The sequence below is a fragment of the Hemiscyllium ocellatum genome, chromosome 31 (genome assembly GCF_020745735.1).
Source record: "Hemiscyllium ocellatum isolate sHemOce1 chromosome 31, sHemOce1.pat.X.cur, whole genome shotgun sequence".
NCBI classification, from domain to species: domain Eukaryota; kingdom Metazoa; phylum Chordata; class Chondrichthyes; order Orectolobiformes; family Hemiscylliidae; genus Hemiscyllium; species Hemiscyllium ocellatum.
The window spans coordinates 49,525,922-49,547,870 of record NC_083431.1 but is presented as its reverse complement, the minus strand read 5'-3'; the positions used below and the strand labels follow the sequence as shown (position 1 = coordinate 49,547,870).

At 43.1% G+C, this 21,949-nt stretch overlaps 1 protein-coding gene and 1 non-coding gene across 2 annotated transcripts in view; both read right to left on the bottom strand.

The window, feature by feature from the left end:
* mybbp1a (MYB binding protein (P160) 1a) overlaps positions 1 to 21,949 on the bottom strand; it is a 93,929-nt gene that overhangs the window by 45,104 nt on the left and 26,876 nt on the right. The window contains exons 9-19 of the mRNA XM_060848179.1: positions 20,010 to 20,299; positions 18,033 to 18,143; positions 17,037 to 17,162; positions 16,614 to 16,820; positions 11,930 to 12,038; positions 9,881 to 9,974; positions 8,078 to 8,229; positions 7,047 to 7,145; positions 4,593 to 4,739; positions 3,017 to 3,190; positions 139 to 296 (exon numbers count right to left, since the gene is read on the bottom strand). Of these exons, the coding sequence (XP_060704162.1) occupies positions 139 to 296; positions 3,017 to 3,190; positions 4,593 to 4,739; positions 7,047 to 7,145; positions 8,078 to 8,229; positions 9,881 to 9,974; positions 11,930 to 12,038; positions 16,614 to 16,820; positions 17,037 to 17,162; positions 18,033 to 18,143; positions 20,010 to 20,299 (1,667 nt within the window). The remainder of the gene's footprint in view (positions 1 to 138; positions 297 to 3,016; positions 3,191 to 4,592; positions 4,740 to 7,046; positions 7,146 to 8,077; positions 8,230 to 9,880; positions 9,975 to 11,929; positions 12,039 to 16,613; positions 16,821 to 17,036; positions 17,163 to 18,032; positions 18,144 to 20,009; positions 20,300 to 21,949) is intronic.
* On the bottom strand, positions 1,310 to 1,446 carry LOC132830628 (small nucleolar RNA SNORA50). Its single transcript, XR_009646408.1, has one exon. It is a non-coding gene; the product is annotated as a small nucleolar RNA SNORA50 (small nucleolar RNA).

The window sequence follows — 21,949 nt, the reverse complement described above, 5'->3', positions numbered from 1 at the left end:
CTATAAAATTAACCTGAAATAATCAGCGCAGGAGCATTGGATGATCCCAAAACCTTACTTACAGATCACAGTACTGCAGCACAATCACTACAGCAACTAAATAATTGGCAAAGGCACAAGGAGAGTGTAATCACTGACTTGAATATGTCCGCTGTCTTGCGTAGGAAGTCCTCCTCCTGCTTGTCTGAGAGAGAGTTGGGGGTTGCTTCAATAATTGCAATCAAAGGCTCAATAAGGTCAAAGACAAGTGGACTTCCAGGCTGTTTCACAAGGAATATTTCAATGAAGTCCAGTACCTGAAGGAGACCAAGAAGGGAATCTGTTACAACGTACAAGAGACACCTAAGCTGGGAAAACACCACCCGAATACTCGCATAGGAGAAAATGCAGGATCACATAATTCAAATATATACCCAAATAAAAGTGGGACAAAAGCAAAATGGGATAAGGACTGGAGTGGGTGCAGAGGAGATTCAGTAAAATGTTGCCTGAGTTGGAGCATTTTAGCAATGAGGAGGAGCTGAATAAGTTTAGGTTTTTTTTTCTGAGTGCAGAAGTTAGAGGGTGGACCTGATAGAGGTATACAAGATAATGAGGGGCACAGACATGGTGGATAGAAAGTAGACAGAAAGTCAATGTGCCAGTAATAAAGGGCCATAATTTAAAAGGTGAGAGGCTGGAGGTTTGGAGGGGACCTGAGGAAATATGTTTTTACCCAGAGGGTGCCTGGAGTCTTGAATGCATTGCCTGGGAAGGCAGTTAAAGCAGAAATCTCAACCTTTGGTACATGGTATTATAGCTTTGGTAAGAGGTACGTGGACAAGCACTTGAAATGTCATAACATTCAAGGTTATGGGCCAAGTGCTAGAAGGTGGGAGTACTGGAGGTAGGTCAGCACAGACTCAATGGGATGAAGGACAGCTTCTTTGCTGCATGACTCTCTGACTGTCCTGAAATTGGGACATCCTTTTTCAGTGTTCTTCAATTGTGATATACTGCCTCCTAATGGTCAGAAGAAGACGGAAAAACTGCAGCGAAAACCACATTCAGCAACATCCCTGAACTGTGACTGAAGATTCTGAAATAAGTAATGTGGTCAGCTAACTAAACATGACAAGGAAACAGTAACCAGGATTGCAGTTAAACACTTTAGTTACTAAACTTACAAAAGGGAATCTTCACATTAATTACAAGCCTGGGATCATAAAGAATTATATCCCATCAGAATTGTTTCATACAGTTTTGTTAAACTATGGTTATTGCATTAGTTTTTAAATTAAATTTTCAAAAGGTAAATTGATTAATGACGGTATGTGGCTCGCTTTTAAAAGAGCTTCGCAGTTTGCAGTGTTGAGAAGCCCCAGTTATAACAAGCATTTTCTTTAGCACTATTGCTTGGCCTGTGAAGTTACAGATCAGGACAGCACAGGTTCAAAGATAGTGCATTACTAATATTATTTCAGAATGATGGCTGTCAAATAGGCACTTTTGACTCATCAGCAAACATGTTAACAAAGTTTGGCAATATTGAGTACAGCAGTTGCGAGGTCATGTTGCGGCTGTACAGGACATTGGTTAGGCCACTGTTGGAATATTACGTGCAATTCTGGTCTCCTTCCTATCGGAAAGGTGTTGTGAAACTTGAAAGGGTTCAGAAAAGACTTACAAGGACATTGCCAGGGTTGGAGGATCTGAGCTATAGGGAGAGGCTGAACAGGCTGGGGCTGTTTTCCCTGGAGTGTCGGAGGCTGAGGAGTGACCATATAGAGGTTTACAAAATTATGGAGGGCATGGATAGGATAAATAGACAAAGTCTTTTCCCTGGGGTCGGGGAGTCCAGAAATAGAGGGCATAGTTTTAGGGTGAGAGGGGAAAGATATAAAAGAGACCTAAGGGGCAACTTTTTCACACAGAGGGTGGTACGTGTATGGAGTGAGCTGCCAGAGGAAGTGGTGGAGGCTGGTACAATTGCAACATTTAAGAGGCATTTAGATGGGTATATGAACAGGAAGGGTTTGGAGGAATATGGGCCAGGTGCTGGCAGGTGGGACTAGATTGGGTGGGATATCTGGTTGGCATAGACGGGTTGGACTGAAGGATCTGTTTCCATGCTGTACATCTCTATCATTCTATGACTCTAAATTGGGCTTAATACAACAGCACCGCCAGCTGGTGTGGAGATGTACTGCACCTCTCTACCAAAGAATCAGGCACTATTAAATACGTTGAGTAAATTAAAAACACAGTCATTCTGAACAGGAACTAAATTATAATATCAGATTACATGCTCCGAGATCACAAATTTACAACAGAAAGTATTTCATTAGCTTGCTGCAAAAGTACAGTAAACTGCTACTTAGTTCCTCAACACTGGTTAATGCCTACGGCACTGTTCACAACGAACTTGGGATTCAGAGCAGTTACAAAATACCACTGTTTGCATGTCCCTTTAAGGTTTAAGATGCCTTCTGCAAAGATACCAACTAACTGGCTGGAGGAAGTTACCATGGACCTGTAAGATATCAGTAAGCTGCGCATAAATCTCAGGCTACAGATCAGAAGAATCGGACAAATGTGGCCAAGTCAATCAAATTCTTCTGAAGATTCCAAATGCCTGGTTTACAAAAATCAATTTCCTTTTGCCCAAGCACTTAATTTTCATTTTTGAAGAACAAAAGGGGAATTGAGATGTCAAAAAAAAACAGAAGTAAGTAGTTGATGTGCTATGGAATGCACTATCTGAAGGGTGGTTGAGGTAACTTCAACAAGAAATTTCACTAAGGAATTGAATAAATACTTGCAAAGGGGGGAAAAAAAATTCCAAAGCTCCAGAACAGCCACAATGGGCTAAATGGCCTTCTCTGCGATATTGTTCTGTTCAATTATTGAAGGAGACATTTTTGAAATTCTACAGAGAAAATAACAAAATGCCATTTTGATCAAAAACAACATTTTGCTAACTTTCAAAGTTTAATCCAAAACTGTGTGTCAGCCACCTTTGCATTTTGCCATTTACCTTCATTTTGAAATCCGTCGTCAGGGTCTTCTCTTTCCTACGCTTCACCCTCTGATCTTTCTTAGCTTGAAGATGCTTCTTGTGTTCAGCAAAGAGGGAGGAGATGTTTTTGTCCAGTGCCATCATTGTCTCGTCATCCACCTCCTCGTCGTCACTGCTCTCCCCTTCTTTGCACTGTGGAGGGATCACAGAGATGTGGGCAATGACCAGAGCTGCAGCTTTGATTTCAAAAGCATCCTTCAGATCAGATTCCAGATAGGCTTTGATCAAATGTCTACTGAACCAGCCTGATTGCTATAAATCAGACTATTTTTATTCACTTCTGGGACATGGACACTATTTTTATTGCCCTTCCCTAATTTAATTTGATTATGACACGATCGTAAGCACAGTGAAAAGTTTTGTTTTGCGTGCAATACAGGCAGATCATGACATATGAAGATCATAGGGTGGATTGAACAGAGAAAGATTACAAAGTTGCAGCTGCAGAGAAGGCACACGAAGAGCAAGATCAACATTAGATTTGAAATTTGACAGGCCCATTCACAAATCTAAGAACAGTGGGGAAGAAGCTGTTCTTGAATCTGTTGGTATGTGTGTTTAAGCTTTTGTATCCTCTGCCTATCAACTACCCTTGAGAAGATGGTGGTGAGCTTACTTCTTGAACCATACAGCCAGTGTAGTCTAGGTTGACCCACAATGCCCTAAGGAAAGGAATTCCAGAATTTTGACCTGGCGACAGTGAAAGGACCGCAATTTATTCCCTAGTCCGGATAAATCAAAGTAGAAAATGCACATTGCATCATAGCTGACTGTAGCCCTGTGTCACTGCAAATACATCCAAGTCACAAGATCATCAGCACAAACTCCAGGCTGATACATTGCAGCAGCGCTGAAGGAGTGCTGCCCTCCTGATGTTCTAATAACTGAGGCCTCTTTAGCCCTCTCAGATGACAACAAAAGATCCCCATGGACCTGATGTAGAATGCAACAGCTTTCCCAGGCATTGCAGCAAATAGTCACCCCTTGACCATAATCACACCATGATTCAGAAACTCTCCTGTGTACTAATTATTGTTACAAAGCAATAGATTTCAAAAATACTGCTGTGGCTATAAACCATTTCAGTACATTATTAGGAATGGAAAGTGCTATATGTCCATGCAAATTCTCTCTCATAGAATTCGCATAGTGTGAAAGCAGACCATTTAGCCCATCGAGTCCACACCGACCATCCAGAGAGCATCCTACCCAGAGCCAACTCCTACACGGTCACTGTAATCCTGCATTTCCCATGGCTAATCTACTTAGCCTGCACATCCCGGGACACTTTGGGCAATTTAGCACAGCCAATCCACCTCACCTACACATCTTTCTTTCCTTTAAATGCACCCAGTTCAAGATTAGTGCAGTGAGGTATAGATTTGTAGAGATGTCTTTTTTTTAGCTTTCATTGCTAAAATATGAAGCACTCAGCTCCCATTAATGAAGGTCAGAACTATTCTCAGAGGATCTACACTGCAATGTACCCAAAGTCTGACTTGTGATTCACCCGCTTGCCAAGGCTAAAACTTACTGCTGCATGGCCTGCCTGCAGAACTTTCATCAATTCCATGCGAAAGTTGTCATCTACTGCCTCGTCCTCAGCAATTTCCTCCTCACTATCATCATCGTCGTCATCTTCATCCCCCTCAGATTCATCACTGTCATTCTCGTCCTCCATCTAGAAGAGTAACACGTACACACTGAGTCATTACAAGTATCAGGAGACGTGAAAATAAACAAACATATAAAGCACAGACAAAGATGACTATGATACACCTTGGGTCAACAATATTACTTGCTATAATAATATATCACAGTCTTTGAAATATTTCAGCTCACCCAGGAGATCATAAGGCACCTTGTGTGATAGGAGACAACACCTGCAAATACTTAAGATGTAGGAAGAGTATTCAATAAGTCACAATTACTGGGGATCTAACAAGTACCTACATATTGAGAAGGAACTGAAAAGAATATCTGTAAAAAATAATTACTTAGCTATTAATAATTTTTATTCCACATAGTAAGTGCAATGAAAATTCACTAGACTGATTACTGGGTCATTGCTACTGTCCTGCGAGGAGATTGGATCTGTACTTGCTAGAGTTGCAAGGTGATCTTATTCAAGTATATAAAATTCTTGCAAAGTGGATAAGATACAGGCCACCTAGAACCTAATGAGAAACTAAAACCAGCATGAATTTCTAAAGGAGAAATTGTGTTTTAACTAACTTGGAAATTTTTTTTTACATACAGGGTACAGAAAACATGAATGAGGGTAATTCTGTTAATGTGGTGGTATGGGCTATCAGCAGGTATTCAATACAGTGCCATTAAGTGGATTTTTGAGGAAAGTTGTAGGTGGGTGAGTTAAGCAGAAAGGTGGCAGATCATGTCCAATGCAGAGAAATGTGAAATAATGTATCTTGGGAGACGAACATGGAGAGACATTATAAAAAAAGGGTACAATTCTCAAGGGATGCAGCAGCAGCCCATCTGAATGTATATGTGGACAGATCCTTGAAGATGGCAGGACAAGGGGACAGAGTAGTCAATAAAGCGCACAGTATTTTGAACTTTATTAATAAAGACCTATGGTACAAGAGCAAGGAGTGATGGTGAATGCATTCTAGTCCCTTGTTAGACCTCAGCTGGAGTACTGTCTATTGTTCTGGGCACCACACTATCGGAAGTATGTGAATGCATTGGAAGAATTATGTTTTTATTCATTCATGGGGTGTGATGTCACTGGCTGGATCATCCTTAGTGTGACCCTTAGGTGCCCATCCTTAGTTGCCCTTGAGATGTTGTTTCTTGGTGAACGTAGAAGAGATTTATCAGAATGATTCCAGGGATGAGAAACTTCAGTTATGAAGTGGAGGTCCTGGCGTTGGACTAGGGTGGACAAGGTTAAAAATCACACAACACCAGGTTATAGTCCAACAGGTTTATTTGGAGGCATTCGCTTTCAAAGCACTGCTCTTTCATTAGCTGGTCACCACAACCACCTGATGAAGAAGCAGCGTTCCAAAAACTAGTACTTCCAAATAAATCTGTTGGACTATAACCTGGTGTTGTGTATTTTTTTTTTTAACTTCAGCTATGAAGACAGACTGGAAAGGTTGGGATTATTCTCCTTGGAGATGAGGCAACGGAGAGGAAATCTGATAAAAACCATGAGGGGGCTCGGCAGAATAGGAAGAAACTGTTCCCACTCGTAAAAGAATCAGGAACAAGATGACACAAATTTAAAGTGATTTACAAAAGAAGCAAACGTAAGGTGAGACAAAAACTGATCCACACGACCAGCGGTTCAAGCCTGGAATGCACTGCCTGGAAATGTAGTGGAGATCGGTTCAGTTGTGAGATTCTGTGAATTTCTTCACTCAATGGTTGGCGATTTTTTTAAATTAACTATCTCCCCCAGAGAGTTTTGGATACTCACTCACTATGTTCAAGGCAGAGACTGATTTTCAGATACCAAAGACATTAAGAGTAGCGTGGGCAAGTGGTGTTGCGGTGGAAGGTAAACCATGACCCAGCTGAATGGTGGAGAAGGCTTGAGGGCTGAATGGCTTAATTTCTGTGCACCTACCTGTTACAGCATTGAAACTGAACAAGCAACAGTTAGAACCTGGTAAACAATTCCATTTCTGATCATGTTATTTAAGGGGTTCTCACAGAGTCAGTAATGTGTCATTCAGATCACAGCAACTGCTGCAGGGACACTACACATTATCAGGAAGCATTAGAAATGAACACTGTGCATTCTGTCCATCTACAGATAACTTTCCCCAAGGAGCAGGCAGCAGCTGTGAAAGAGGTCAATAGTGGCATTGAGATTAAAAACAAGGGTCGACAAAAAAAAACGGACTTGATGCCTTTTCATAATAATTGGACATCAAAATATCAATATATAGCCCATGTTCCAGTTTCTAAAATACAGAGTTACACTACAGCTGGAGTTTCAGGTGGGAAGTCTAACCTCATCTCCAGATGACTGCTCGACCTTCTTTGTTTCATCAGGCTCTTCAATCACTGTCACAGCGCTCTCTTCACCACTTTCAGATTCCGGTTTCAAGACCTGTTTAAGAGGAGGTGATTTTAGAACTGATTCATTTCAGGGAGGGAGCCTTTAGTCCTACACAGTCAGTTTATAACAAGGCAATGCCAACATTATTCAATCCTGTACACAATCACCCCAGTGCTGGACAGGGTCAGCTGAAGTTGCTGCTAACATCTGGGGATATCACAACAACTGGATTAAAATGTTGCTCAAACAGGACAACAGCAGATACAGAAGGAACATGAGGAAGGACATTCTGAAGCATCAGGTGCCAGTGATCTGAAACTTGCTGTCTACAAGGTGGGCGGACGTGGAGACGACCAATGATTTCAAAAGGATATTGGAAATATACTCAAGAGAAATAATTTGCAAGGCAACAAGGATAGAGCAGGGGAGTGGGACTGACTGAATGGCCCTTGAGAGTGCTGGCATGGAAGCAAAGGACTAAGTGTCTTCCCCCTCTGTGCCATTACCATTCTATGATGTTTCAATCCACTTCGTGCATCTGTCAAGTACCTCATTCACAGCACTCTGAATATGGACTGTCAATTATTTCTAATAGTTGGGTTGGTGGTCAAAGATCCCCCCTGGTATGTAGCAGCCGTCACAAAAAAAGATGTTTACATGCAAGTGAGTTCAATGACACTACGCAAACTACCACCAAGCAGCCCAAGATACCTGAGGAATGAACCCAGGCGTCAGTCCCCAGGACCCCGAGAGATTGACCCAGCCGTCAGTCCCCAGGACCCCGACAGACTGACCCAGCCGTCGGTCCCCAGGACCCCGACAGACTGACCCAGCCGTCAGCCTCCAGGACCCTGACAGACTGACCCAACCATATAGTCCAAAAGATAACACTTTGTCAGGATTACACTGGAATGTTTCTGGGATCAGAACAAAGAAAGAAGGAAAGAGAAGTACAGAATGTGGAAAATAAAATTGGTACTCACATCCAGAATGAGTTGCAAGGCTGCCTTGGTGACGCAAGGACAAATCTGTGCAAACACTGTTTTCGAGATCTGCCGCAACAAACGACTCGGCTTGGAGAGAAAAGACAGCAAGATTTCAACCACAACCTCCACCCACTCTGGTTCTTCCTCGTCTGAAAATGACAAGAGACAGCTTGAGAGAGTTAAAATGCCTTCATCATGTTTGTTCAGAAGCTTAGCTATCGAGCATTCCCGTTACACAGGGAGGAATCTGTAACGAGGTTTCGTTTTCGGAAACTGAACTTGTCCTTAAAAGTCCGTCACACCAACAATCGATGAATGTGCCCAAGAAGCCTTCATCTACTCTGCACTGTTCCCAGCCAGGGACCTGGTTATTTTGGCTGGTGGGGCTGCTAGAACACTCGCAAATATTGTTCCTCCTGAACCACAGGCTCACCAGTGGATTCATTAAATCCTCTTCACCTCCCCAAGAAGTTAACAGTGATCTGAGTAAAGAATGATGGAATCCTTAAATTGAAAATCTATCAGGTAAGATATACAACACTATATTAGTTCTGTGCATCACACCTTGGGTGGGATATCCTAGCTTTGGAGTGGGTGCAATGAAAATTCACCAGAACTTTGCTAGGGACTAAAAGTGATAAATCATGAGGACAGATTGCTTAATGAGACTTGCAGTCTCATGAATACATTGGATTCAGAGTGACCTAACTAGGGTTTCTAAGGTGATTAAGATTGGTTTTTAAAAAAGTACTGTTCCTTTTGGTGAGTGTCCAGATTGAACATAACCTAAAGTTTACATGAAGTCATTCAGGTTTATAACTTGAGTGAATGCCTTCACATAAAGGGTCATGAAAATCTGAAACACTTCTCCAGTAAACGCTGCTGAGGTTAGAGATCAAGTGAAAGTTTCAAAACTGAGATTAATAGAAAGGGTAAGGTTATCAAGAGAGGTAAAGTGAAGGTACAAGATGGCTGAGAGATTCAACTGAATGGGAGCTACAAGATCAAGGCACTGAATACTTACATTTCTAAGATTATTGATTTATGTTCCTTCTTGTTGCTGGGAGTACTTTAAACAGATTATGCTTCCACATTACATCTGTAGGTTCAACCTACTTCACACTGATTTATACTATGGTAAAGAACTGACTAGCCCCAGACCATTTTAGAAAATAGCAGATCCGTATTTAAAAATAATTGTGTTGCTGTGTTTAAGAACATATCTATAAAAAATATCTTGTCAGTAACAAAAACTCAGTTTTGAACAGGAATGGGCTTTAGTTTCAAAGCCACACTTTTACAAACAAGTAAGTAGACAGCATTGGTCTCTACTCCTTACAGAACAATCTTAGTTAGGGTAATTTAGGGTGAAAATCCCCTTTAATATATTCAATGGAATCCTCTAAATACACTCTGGCAGCAAATGACGGTTACTAGATATGATACAGACCAAGGAATTCTGCTCTGTCCTGGAATTATGGAATTAATAGAACTAAAAAGGGTCTTCCAAACCAACTCCATAACAGCCCCTTCCCATTTAGTATCATTCTCTCTCAATTCCACCCTCCTGTAATACTGCCTCAAGGTTCCTATTTAAAATGTCAACGCTATCCACTTGAAACATTCCACAAGGTAACAATTTCCACTTTTGAGCCCTTCGAAATTGCTGAGAGATGTTGGGTTACATCCTGCTGTTACACAGTTGGGCCAAACATAACCATCTTGTACTGTCTCCAGAATGTTTGTGTTTCATTTTTGCAACCCACCAACACAATCTGTGTTGAAGGGGGTGGTACTGACCTGTTACGGACTTGGACTGCTGTTCCCTTTCTGCAGATGCTTTCTGCAGACATGTGTGCAGGTCACTCAGCAGTGCCACAGATTCGTCACCGTTCTAAACGGGGAAAGACAGAAGTGCTAAAGATAGTTCAGGAAGACAGAAATATTGGCAAGGTGCCACATTTACTCTCAACACGTGAGATGTGTGTTCATTTTCTTAATGCTTGCCCTTTGTGCATGGTTTGTTAAAGCTGTTTACACATCTTTGAATTCATAAGATGCACTGCAAACATTAAACGATGAGATCAATGAGCATAGGCACTGGAACAAAAAAGCTACAATTACAAAATTCCTGTTCAGTCAGGATTTCTGCCACAATCCAAAGAGATCATGTCTCACCTTCAAATCCAATCACTAAGGGAATAGGAATCAAAGCAATTCCCTGTTGAATTAAAAAAAAACATTTAGATAGGTGCATGAATAGGAAAGGTTTGGAGGGATATGGGCCAGGAGCGGGCAGGTGGGACTAGTTTAGTTTGGGATTACGTTCAGCAGGGACTGGTTGGACCAAATGATCAGTTTCCGTGCTGCATGACTCTACGTGGCCGTCCATGAAAAGGCCAAGCTGAATGGTTCAGCTTTTTTAGTACATGGGAGGGAGTGAAGAGGGGAAGACAAATGTAAAGGAAATGGTGTTCTGGATCAGAGAATGTCTAGATTCAGGGAAAATGCACTCGCCACCTGGAATGTGCCTGGCAACTTGGGAATCTCGACACATCTATCAGTTAGCAGTACAGCAGTTAGCTCACTCCAAGATGGCAGCTCGGGAGCATATATGGTAGGAAACTATTTAACGATATAAATATAACATAAATACTATTGTTATTAAGAAGCTCCTCAATATACTGGAACAATACTATACCGATTGTAGAGACTAATCCTTACCATTCATACTCATTCTATATGCATAATTTCAAAATGCACCTTTGTTGCAGGATTATTGACAGCTGTTGGCTACAAACTCTAGCTGCAAAGAGTAATAGGTTTGAATTCCCACCTTCTCATGTCCTGATGCCACCCTCAGTAGCAATGAGGTCTCGACATTGATTTGGAGAGTGTGTTTTCTTGCCATAAAGCTAGAGGGAGGGTTGCTCAATGATAAGACTGGTGTCTCTATTGTGGGGTGGACTGGGAATCTGCATGGAGACACCTTTGGAGTTCAGCCAATTGGAGAATGAACTGTGTCCCCAAGAGTGCAGGGTTCCTAACAGAGGCTGTGATGTGATGGCTAATCTATCGTTCCCTTATCAACACACCAAGGGGCAGATGAATCACCTTAAACTCAGCAAATGAGGTATCTACCACTTGACAACCAATGAACTGTTTAGTTTAACTCACACAATAATTAAAATTCTCAGCAAATTGTATTGCCTCTGTCAATTGTTTGCAGCTACACAAAATTTTCACTTTGCCTCTATGGAGTTTGCCAACCTATTTCTCAGAAAGAAAACCTGTTATCCTTAAACAATGTAGCCTGCATTCAGTTTCACACTGACATGAATGGGATCAACTCACAAGTGTTGTAGTTAGTCAGTTATCCCAAAGGGTGGACCATCGCCTCCTCAGGTTAATTTAGAGATGAGTAATAAATACCAGCTTTGCCAGCGGCCCTCATATCTGAAGCACAAAGTATTTCTGTGAAGAATGGCTCCTGGCAGTAGTATCAGAGAAGGGTCAGAGTGCTGACCTCTCCCCTTATCAGGAAAGGAAATTAGTTAACCAAAGGCCATGTAGTTTATCACTTTCTGCAGACTTCAGGCAGAAAATGAACTGAACGCATCAGGATGAGAAATTTTTCCAGACACCAAAGAAAATAATGAGACTACATGTTATACTGTCCTAAAACACTGTTGTGTCATATAAGATGTTTGCATTTAAATTGCACTGCTTTACCAGCCCCCACTCCCCATATGCTGGGCAGATATAATATGACTGAAAGGTATATACTGCATTAAAGAAGCCCAGTGAATAGGTGAAACATACCACACTCAGAGAGTGACCTCGAATTACCTTGAAGAGATGAATGCCAACAGGCAGGAAGAACAACTGAAAGACTGAAATAGCCAACTGCTCTGATGTCTTTAAATTTTTCTGCAGCTCTTTGACAGTTTTGAGCATTCTGTAAATGAACAAATAACTTGTGAGCACACACAGTGACTGCTTCAGTGTAGCTGGTGACAAACGTGGATTAACTTAGCACAAGGAATGCCATGTATCTATTCTAATTTTCATATACATGGCACAGATCTATTGTGTTATGGTATGATTTTGATTATGTAAGAAAAATTGGTATGTGAACATTTGTGGTTGATCTTAGTAGGAAATGGTCATAGGACAGTGAACCATTAACCAGTACAACCAAAGATAAATACAGCCAGAATAACACACAATTCAGTCAGGCCCTGCTCCTGAGGAATGGCGAGGAAAAAAATGGAATTTGATTCAGCTGTCTCGGTGATGTAGTGTTAAAGTCACTGGGCTGAAGTTAATGCTGAGGAAATGGATTCAAATCCGACCACAACTACCAGTGGAATTTAACTTTTATTAATAAAATTGGAATATATGACAAGTCTCCATAACAGTGACCATGACAACAATTTTTTTTCAACAATAATCAATCTGGTTAATTAACAGAAACAGAAATTGCTGGAAAAATTCAGCATGTCTGGCAGCATCCTTTTCAAAACGGTCACTGGATTCTAAATGTTAACTCTCCTCCTTTCTCCTCAGATGCTGCCAGACCTGCTGAGTTTCTCCAGAAATGTCTGTTCTTGTTTCTTCTGCATCCACAGTTATTTGCTTTATCTGATTTGCCGACATCTTTTGGGGAAGAAAACCCGCCTTTGTTTTCCAGGGTGGCCTACATGCAACTTGAAGTCCCCAGCAATGTGATTGCCTGCTCTCTGGAATGGTAGGCCACTCAGCTCAAGAGTAATTAGGGGCAGGCAAAGTCCACTAGCCCATGAATGAATAAAGAAAAAAAAATTTACACCATCTTTAATTCCCACATTCAAGAGTACTTTCCATCTTCCATCTATCTACATCCAACAGGAGCACACCCAGGGAAGTCATAGAAACGTATAGCATTGAAACAGACTCTTCGGTCCAACTAGCGCCTGCTGGCTAGACATCTTCAATTAATTTAGTTACATTTGGCCCATATTCTTCCTATTCATATACCCACCAGAGGCCTTTGATATGTTCTAATCGTATGGCCTCCACTGCTTCCTCTGACGGCCTCCTGGGAAAATTGCCCCAGCCTATTCAGCCTCTACTGATAGCTCAAACCCTCCAAATCTGGCAACATCCTTGTAAATCTTTTCGGCACCTTTTCAAGTTTAATAACATGTTTTCTATAGCAGAGAGGGAGGTGAAATTGAACGGAGAACCCGACATTGGGTTATTGGCCTGAGCCTTGATTTTCCAGGCTGTGACCCCAAGCACGTTTCTTCACAAATTAATTAAACACTAACTTAAAGCAGGAGCAACTTTAGACTCCAAATGCCCAAAATGATAGCATGCCAGTGTTAGATAGCTTAACCATATCATTTTCTCACAAACCAGGTAATATAGAAACATAGAAAATAGGTGGAGGCGGCCATTCGGCCCTTTAAGCCTGCAATATAATTATGGTTGATCATGGAATCTCAGTATCCCATTCCTGCCCTCTCTCTGTACCCCTTGACCTCTTAGCTATAAGGGCGATATTCAGCTCCCTCTTGAATATACAGAGGAACCTTGATTATCCAAACAAGATGCGAGGGCACGATTTCATTCAGATAATTGATGAGTTGGTTAATCAAGTCAATGCCTCTCCTCTGGAACTTGGAGTTTTCTATGAAGTCTGCTCCCTATTCAGGAGATAAGGCAGCATCACAGTGCATGCGAACCCCTGTCCCCAAACCCCATCCAAGACCGGTCCCACCCCCCAAATCCCGTCCAACACCGCCCCCCCAAACCCCATCCAACAACGCCCCCCCCACACACTGTCCAACACTGGTCCCGCCCCCCCCAACCCCCGTCCAACAACACCCCCCCCAGACACCGTCCAACACCGGTCCCGCCCCCCCAACCCCCGTCCAACAACGTCCCCCCAACCCCCGTCCAACATCGGTCCTGCCACCCCAAACCCCGTCCAACAACGCCCCCCCCACACACTGTCCAACACTGGTCCCGCCCCCCCCAACCCCCGTCCAACAACACCCCCCCCAGACACCGTCCAACACCGGTCCCGCCCCCCCAACCCCCGTCCAACAACGCCCCCCCCAAACGCCGTCCAACACCGGTCCCGCCCCCCAACCCCCGTCCAACACCTGTCCCGCCCCCCCCAACCCCCATCGGTCCCGCCCCCCAAACCCCGTCCAACAACGCCCCCCCAAACCCCGTCCAACACCGGTCCCGCCCCCCAAACCCCATCCAACAACGCCCCCCCAACCCCGTCCAACAACGCCCCCCCAAACACCGTCCAACACCTGTCCCGCCCCCCCCAACCCCCATCGGTCCCGCCCCCCAAACCCCGTCCAACAACGCCCCCCTAAACACTGTCCAACACCGGTCCCGTCCCCAAACCCCCATCCAACAACGCCCCCCCAAACACCGTCCAACACCGGTCCCGCCCCCCCCAACCCCCGTCCAACAACGTCCCCCCAACCCCCGTCCAACATTGGTCCTGCCCCGTCCAACAACGCCCCCCCAAACACCATCCAACACCTGCCCCGCCTCCTCATACCCCGTCCAACACTGGCCCCACCTCCCCAAACCCCGGTCCCACCCCCAAACCCCGTCCAACACCGGCCCCGCCCCAAACCCCGCCCAACATCGCGCCCCCAAACCCGTCCGGCACATGGATTTCAATCCAGACAAATGTGAGGTGATGTATTTAGGCAAGACTAATTCTAGAGTGAATTATACAATGAAGGGAAGAGCCTTGGGAAAAGTTGATGAGCAGAGAGATCTGGGAGCGCAGGTCCATTGTACCCTGAAGGTTGTTGCATAGGTGGATAGAGTAGTCAAGAAGGCATATAGTATGCTTGCCTTCATTGGACGGGATGTTGAGTATAAAAGCTGGCAAGTCATTATGAAATTGTCCAGGACGTTGGTTCGGCTGCATTTGGAATAGTGTGTACAGTTCTGGTCGCCACATTACCAAAAGGGTGGACGCTTTGGAGAGGGTGCAGAAAAGGTTTACGAGGATGTTGCTGGTATGGAAGGTGCTAGCTACAAAGAGAGGTTGAATAGGTTAGGCTTATTTTCATTAGAAAAAAGGAGATTGAGGGGGAACTTGATTGAGGTTTACAAAATCATGAGGGGCATAGACAAGGTGGATAGAGTCGAGCTTTTTCCCAGGGTGAAGGATTCAATAACGAGAGGTAATGCTTTCAAGGTGAGAGGTGAAAAGTTTAAGGGGGATACAGGCAGCAAGACACAAAGGATGGTGGGTGCCTGGAACGTGTTGCCATCAGAGGTGGTCGAGGCAGGCATGGTAGATTCATATAAAAAGCGTCTGGACAGATGCACGAATAGGTGGGGAGCAGAGAGATACAGATGCTTAGGAATTGACCGACAGGTTTAGACAGTGCATTTGGATCGGCTCAGGCTTGGAGGGCCGAAGGGCCTGCTCCTGGGCTGTACATTTTCTTTGTTCTTTGTGTGGCCTTAGCAAGGTCCTGTATGACTGCAGCAAGACAGCATTAGTCCAATACTCAAATTCTCTTGCTTTAAACTTTCAAATATAATTATTTTCTGAAGGCATCAGATAATCTTCCCTCCAGCCTTCGATCATGGGGAAAGCCATTCCAGGTTTTGATCAAATTCAAGTCCAGCTTCAGCACTTTTCTCTCTCCAAACCTAGAGTTTTATTTATTACAATTGCCTTTACTGAAGATTCCCTTCTTCATACCTGCCATTCTCAGACTAAGAGAAAAGCTACCTCCCCCTGATTTCAGATTACATCATCACATGATGAGACTGGCACCGTATTGCAGGACTGAGGCATTGCTGCCAGGTCAGAAGCACCACCTTTTTGGTTTGCACTTTCATTTGGGCCCAAAAGATCACAAACAGAACCATAACTGGGCAGGGGAATTCTCCTCCATCTTGTGAATGTACATCCCTCAACCAATTTCACTAGAAACAGATTGACAATCTTTTTTTTTTAAAAGATCTCTGTATGCTCAATGTCTGTTAGGTTTGTGTGCTGTTACTGCTTGACCAAGCTATAATTGAAACAGATCAGGAACTGTCACAAACATTAATGGGGTAATAAACTACATCATTCTTTGGATATTTAATACATTCTGCTGTAAATGGAAACATTAAAAAAGGATTTGCATTGAATAGCACTTTCATTTTCAGGACATCAAACTGCTTTATGACTAATTAAATCTTTTTTGAATAGGATACACACTAGGACAATGAAGAAAATTCAGTCAATTTTGTGCGCAGCAAGTTCCTACCAACAGTAAGGAAATAAATGATCACATCATCTGCTTTAACTGCGCAAGTAGCATTCCTATCTATGAACAATCCAGGCACCAGAGTGTGCATTATTGGCAGAGTTTTATTACCTTGAAGGATATACATCCAGGGCAGCTGCTTAAGACAGTATTCAGGAATAACTGCACTAAAAGGCAGAGGGATAGGCCCCGATAAATGGCTTCCTATGGTTCAACTTAATTAGGTTTGGGTTACATACCGGCTCCAGGCTTCTCTCTGCTCTTGTGTAAAGGGTTGGATCAGTCTGATTGAGGTAGTCTTTGACAGCAGGGAATCGGCGTAACAAACAACAGAATAGATCCACAATTTTCCATCCGCTTTAAATCCTAGCGTGCGTTTTTCATTGCGGTCAATTGATTTGGTGGAGTTGCCCAGTGGAGGTAGAGTATTCAGATGGTTCAACAGACTAGGGACATCAAAAACATACACACCTTAATTATGTAAAACTTGTCACTGTGGATATTAAACAATGTGCCATGAGTGATGTGGAGGAAGAGGCGGAAAGCAACCTCCTCCTAATAGATATATTAATTTTAAGCTCTCAGGAAATCCAGAAATAAAAAGAAGATAAAACTGCGTTTGTTTTTGATGCACAGTACAGTCAAAGTCCCTAAAACCTTACCTAAAGAAATAATTTGCAATTGTATTCTGGGTAGATGGGCTCAGAGGAATGGACGGTGTCTGCTCAGTCTCTGGGATATCAGGTGTTTGTTGTTCAGTTACAAAAAAGGCGTGGAAGAAAATGAATCTGGATCCGAAAAGATTTAAAGATATTAGTTTAGTTCCAAACACAGAATCATACAACATGGAAAGAGACTCTTCCATCCAACCAGTTCATGCTGACCAAATTTCCCAAACTAAAGTAGACCCACTTGCCTGCATTTGGCCCATAGCCTCTAAATGTTTCCTCTTCACGTACCTCAAGTCTTTTAAAAAGGTTGTACACAAGGAGAATGAGATGGCACAAAGGCAACAGAAACAAGACTGCACAAACTAGGGCATGTGCAAAAGGAAGTGGACAACAAACAAACGTGCACAGATGAAAGAGTGGGAGAAAACACAGAGGTTACATTATGCACCTCCTAGACTTCAGTGAGTGAACTGCACTGAAATAGCAAAGACCCCGAGCCCCAGATAAGGAAGGAAGGTAGTTTCTCTAAACACCTGGGCTAATAGAGTCACTCCCATTCCGGGGCACTTTACCATCACTGGAGGCAACTGCTACTAAGTGAACTTTGCAGCAGCGAGGCCTTTCCTCCATGTATTTTTTTTAGTGGAAATAGTCTTTCCACGTAGTTAGTTTTGTTTCCCAGCCACAATAACTGCTGAGACCTAAATACCTTTAATAGTTTAGTAAAAGAAAGGTTCACATCTCGCCAATTGAGAAGCAACATGGACAGAGGTTCAGCCATCTCCCCCTCACCAAACAAGAACGAACACAGAACAGATCAGATACAGAATATCAGATCAACTTGGCACTTGATCTGCTGCTCCTTGCCTATTCATGGCCACAACAATCTCTTGGAAATGAATTAAGTTGAAATTGAGGTGGTGAAATTTACAGTGGGGAAGTCCTGAAAAGCTTCATTATGTACAGCCTCATGCATTTCCTTCTGACCTGGTAATGTCCATAACTAGGTCCTCTTCTTTCTTCACTTTGTTATCTGACACAATTGAGGTTAGCCTTGCAACCATCCACATTCGTAGCTTTGTCACTGACTGCTGCATTCTGTAAGATATCAGAGGCATAGTCAATGCAAGCAGTTTAAGCATGACTTACCAACTCTTTTTTTTCTTACCCACCTGTCAGACAGATAGACCACAGACCCAGAATGCAGCCGGTGGTGGGAGTGGGTAAGCAACCACAGATATGTGGAAAATAGCAGCAAAAGTAGGCCATTCAGTCCATCAAGCCCACTCCACATTGCAACAAAATCATGGCTGATCCTCTATCTCAATGCCTTATTCCCATGCTCTCCCCATTCTCCTCGACTCCTTTAGCATCTAGACATCACTTTCTTTCTTCAATATATCCAGTGACCTTACCTCCGTGTCCTTCCATGATAGAGAATTCCAAAGGTTCACCACATTCTGAGTGGAGAAATTTCAATTTAGTGCAAAATAGTTTACCAAATTTCTTGAAAACGTCTGGACCCCAGCCAGAGGAAAATCATTCCTGTATCCAGCCAGCCCAGTCAGAATGTTATAAGTTTTGATGAAGTTCCCTCTCTAATTTCTAAACTCCAGTGGAAGCTAGTCAAGCAACCAGCCCGATCATTGCATCTTCAAACCTCTCTATAGGTAGCCTCCTAAGCTTGGCTGAATTCAAAACTCATGCTGTTCATTTACTATTAACTCCAGTAATGTTCCAAGGCCTGCAAAGAGGTAAAGAATGGACCAACTGGCCATTTTGTTTTCACCAACGTTTTGAAATTATGACAAAGATAACTGTCTGCGGTATAAAGATGCACCATACTCTGGAAATAGCAGCAGGGCATTCAGCCTATCAAGCCTGCTCCTGTCAGTCAATATGATTACGACTGAACAGCAACTTTAACGTCACACTCTTGAGATCTCCCCATACCCTGTGATGCACTTAGTAATGCAAAATGCATTTCTTTGTTAAATATACAAAGATTTGGTCTCCATAGTCTCATGGAATATGTTTAGTCTATTTTCTCTCCACAGATGCTGTCAGACCTGCTGAGCTTTTCCAGCAGTTCCTGTTTCGTTACCCCTGTGACTTTATTTCGAGACTTGAAATCTGTCTCAACCCCCAAATGAGAGGAGGGAACATTGGGGTGGGAGAAAGGCTGTATGCCTTGGGTTCCTGAACCACACATTGGGAACATCCTGCCTTAAGGAGTGCCTTGACGGAGGAAAGCTAGGAACAATGGAGAGCGGTGGTGAGTCGTAGGATTGGCATTTTGGAGCTTGGGGCCAGCGTAGCTAAATGGTTTTGCTTTTAGCAACATTGGAGAAAAGCAGGGGTTCTTACTTGAGAACCAGACACTCAAATTTTATCTCAATTTAGGAATTCTGACTCCTCCATTCTGATTTTTTGGCAACGTTCATCAGTTTTGACATAGTTACATATTGCAGGGAGACTGAAACTTTAAATAGTCAGACATACAAAGGACATATTTGGTTATAAATGACCACGTTGACAGCACAATTGCCAGAACACTTCATCCGACTCTCCTCAATTTATCTTTGATATTCACGCACATGCAGAATGCACTCGTTGGTTGTTTAATCCTGGGGCCTCGACAACAATCCCATCCCCTACACTCCAGCCTCCCTCCCATGGCCTGACCAAGTGGTTTCTTATTTCCTCAACCAAAAGCTGGTCATCCCATTTGGGGACTAGCAACTGACAGTATGGCTGAACCTGGATATGGTGAAGAGGCCAGAATTAGATAAGTGCTGTGATCTCAGCGATTTGAGTGGCTGGAGGAGAGAATTATGCTTCCCAAGCTGAGAAGGTCACAGGTGTGCTTGCCATAGCAAGCTTGGCTCTCTAGTCATCTTGTGCTAGCTCCTGTTTAAATGTGGAATCATGGGATGCTCCATTGAACACTGCTACACAACTTACAGGTCAGGTTGTTGCTTGTCCTTCTTCTGTTGTTCGGTGCTGAAATCAATGCAAGCTTCAAGGTCTGGATTGATGAACATATGTTTTAGCCAACTGACATAGTTCAATAAAACAGAGGGTTGTAGGTGATGGATCACGTTCCAGTGGCTGGAAATCACAGGGTAACCTTTGTTAGTGAGGCAGGAGAACTTCGTAATAACTGTGAACTGTTTCTCAGCATCTTGGATTCTTTCAAGAAAGGAGTTAACGTAGGTCGCCATTACTGGTGCAAAACTGAACCTGTTTGACGTCTGAAAGAGAAATGTTGCAGTTAAATGATCTGATCCTCAACCAGAGGCTCACTTGGCATAATGCTGCATTACTTTGCACAGAACAAAATATGGACACATCGAAGATAATCCATCTATAGAGCCACTTCTAATGGAGAAACATGCCCCAAAACGGCAGTGTAATCAGAAAAATATCAACCATGAATATATTGAGATGATATCTTGGACGTAGTGACTGAGGGTGGATCCAGCTAATACCGCAGATATAAAAGTGGACCGGCTTAATAATAGCAAGGATGCATAGTCAGCAGCTTAACCTAGGGTCAGTTGGGCTGTTCAGGCTGAGTTAAGGCCAGATGGTGGCCAGGGGAATAAAGCTGTGGTGGAGCCTGATGAGAGTGGTTTTGGACACTCAATAATTAATTGGAAAAAAAATCTCAGTACATCCATGTTGGAAGGTCAGGTGAGTAATCTGGCATGGCAGAGGTAGTAGTTTATTTTTAGAAGAACTGAAGAGGACAGCGTGATAGTTCAGTGGTTAACACTGGTGTCTCACAGCGCCAGGGACCTGGGTTCGATTCCAGCATCCCTCTGCATGGAATCTGCATTCTGTCCACAATTCTGCATGGTCTCCATTTTCCTCCCACAGTCCAAAGATGTGCAGCTAATGGATTAGCCATGGGAAACGCAGGGTTACACGAATTGGGTGGACAGAAAGTCAGTGTAGACTTGATGGGCCAAATTGCCTGCTTCCATACTAGGGATTCTATGAGAAACCGCATGGGCCATATTACTGCAGAGCTGCTTTGGTCACTAATACACTCTATTCCACCTACACACCACAGCAGAAACTGGAATAATTTCTTTGGGCTAGATTGTACAGCTGAAACTTTGGTTGATCAGAAAAGAAACCTGAAACTTCGGGTCTTAAGCGGAGATAGTTTGTCAACTCTGGTGCTCTTTAGTTTTTTAAAAATTTCTTATATCTAACTGAACCACAGAACTCTGGAATTGCTTTGTACTTACTTCTACAACTATTCAAGGTGCTTAGCGCAGTTAATAAGTAAAACTATAATGAAAAGTTTAATGCAGCGCACAGGACAGTTGGCAGTTAACAGTAAACCACAAGTTCAGTTAATATAGGTCTCCACACAGCCTCAAAATGGAGATGACTTCCTGCATTCAATTCAAAGGTCAACCAGTTGAGCCTGGACGATTTTATTGAGAGACCAGCAGCAACCATCTAAATAGGTGAGGTTTTGCCTCACACAGAAGCAGTAAGGGTTGTACAATTCAGGGCTGCGAATGTGTGTCAAGGAATTCACATTCTGGGCCTGAACAAATTCCTTTTCAAATTTACTCCATTCTCTGGGGCTGTCATGCTTGGCCCAAGATTGCTTACCTGGCCATCAGTGTATGGCAAGACTTGACTGCAGATTGAATGAATATCTTTGTGCACTAATTACTTTCCTCCATAGGTTATACACTCATTTTTACATTTTCTGATGTATTAGCCTGGGCTTAGAAAGAGCCCCACTGCAAAAATGAACACAATTCCTAAGCTTGCACGGAGGGTATGCAGCACTGTCAGCCAATCTCTATCCCATGACCAACACTGCACAAACATATGGTCTGATCGTTTCCCACATTACTACAGAGGCTACTGTTGAA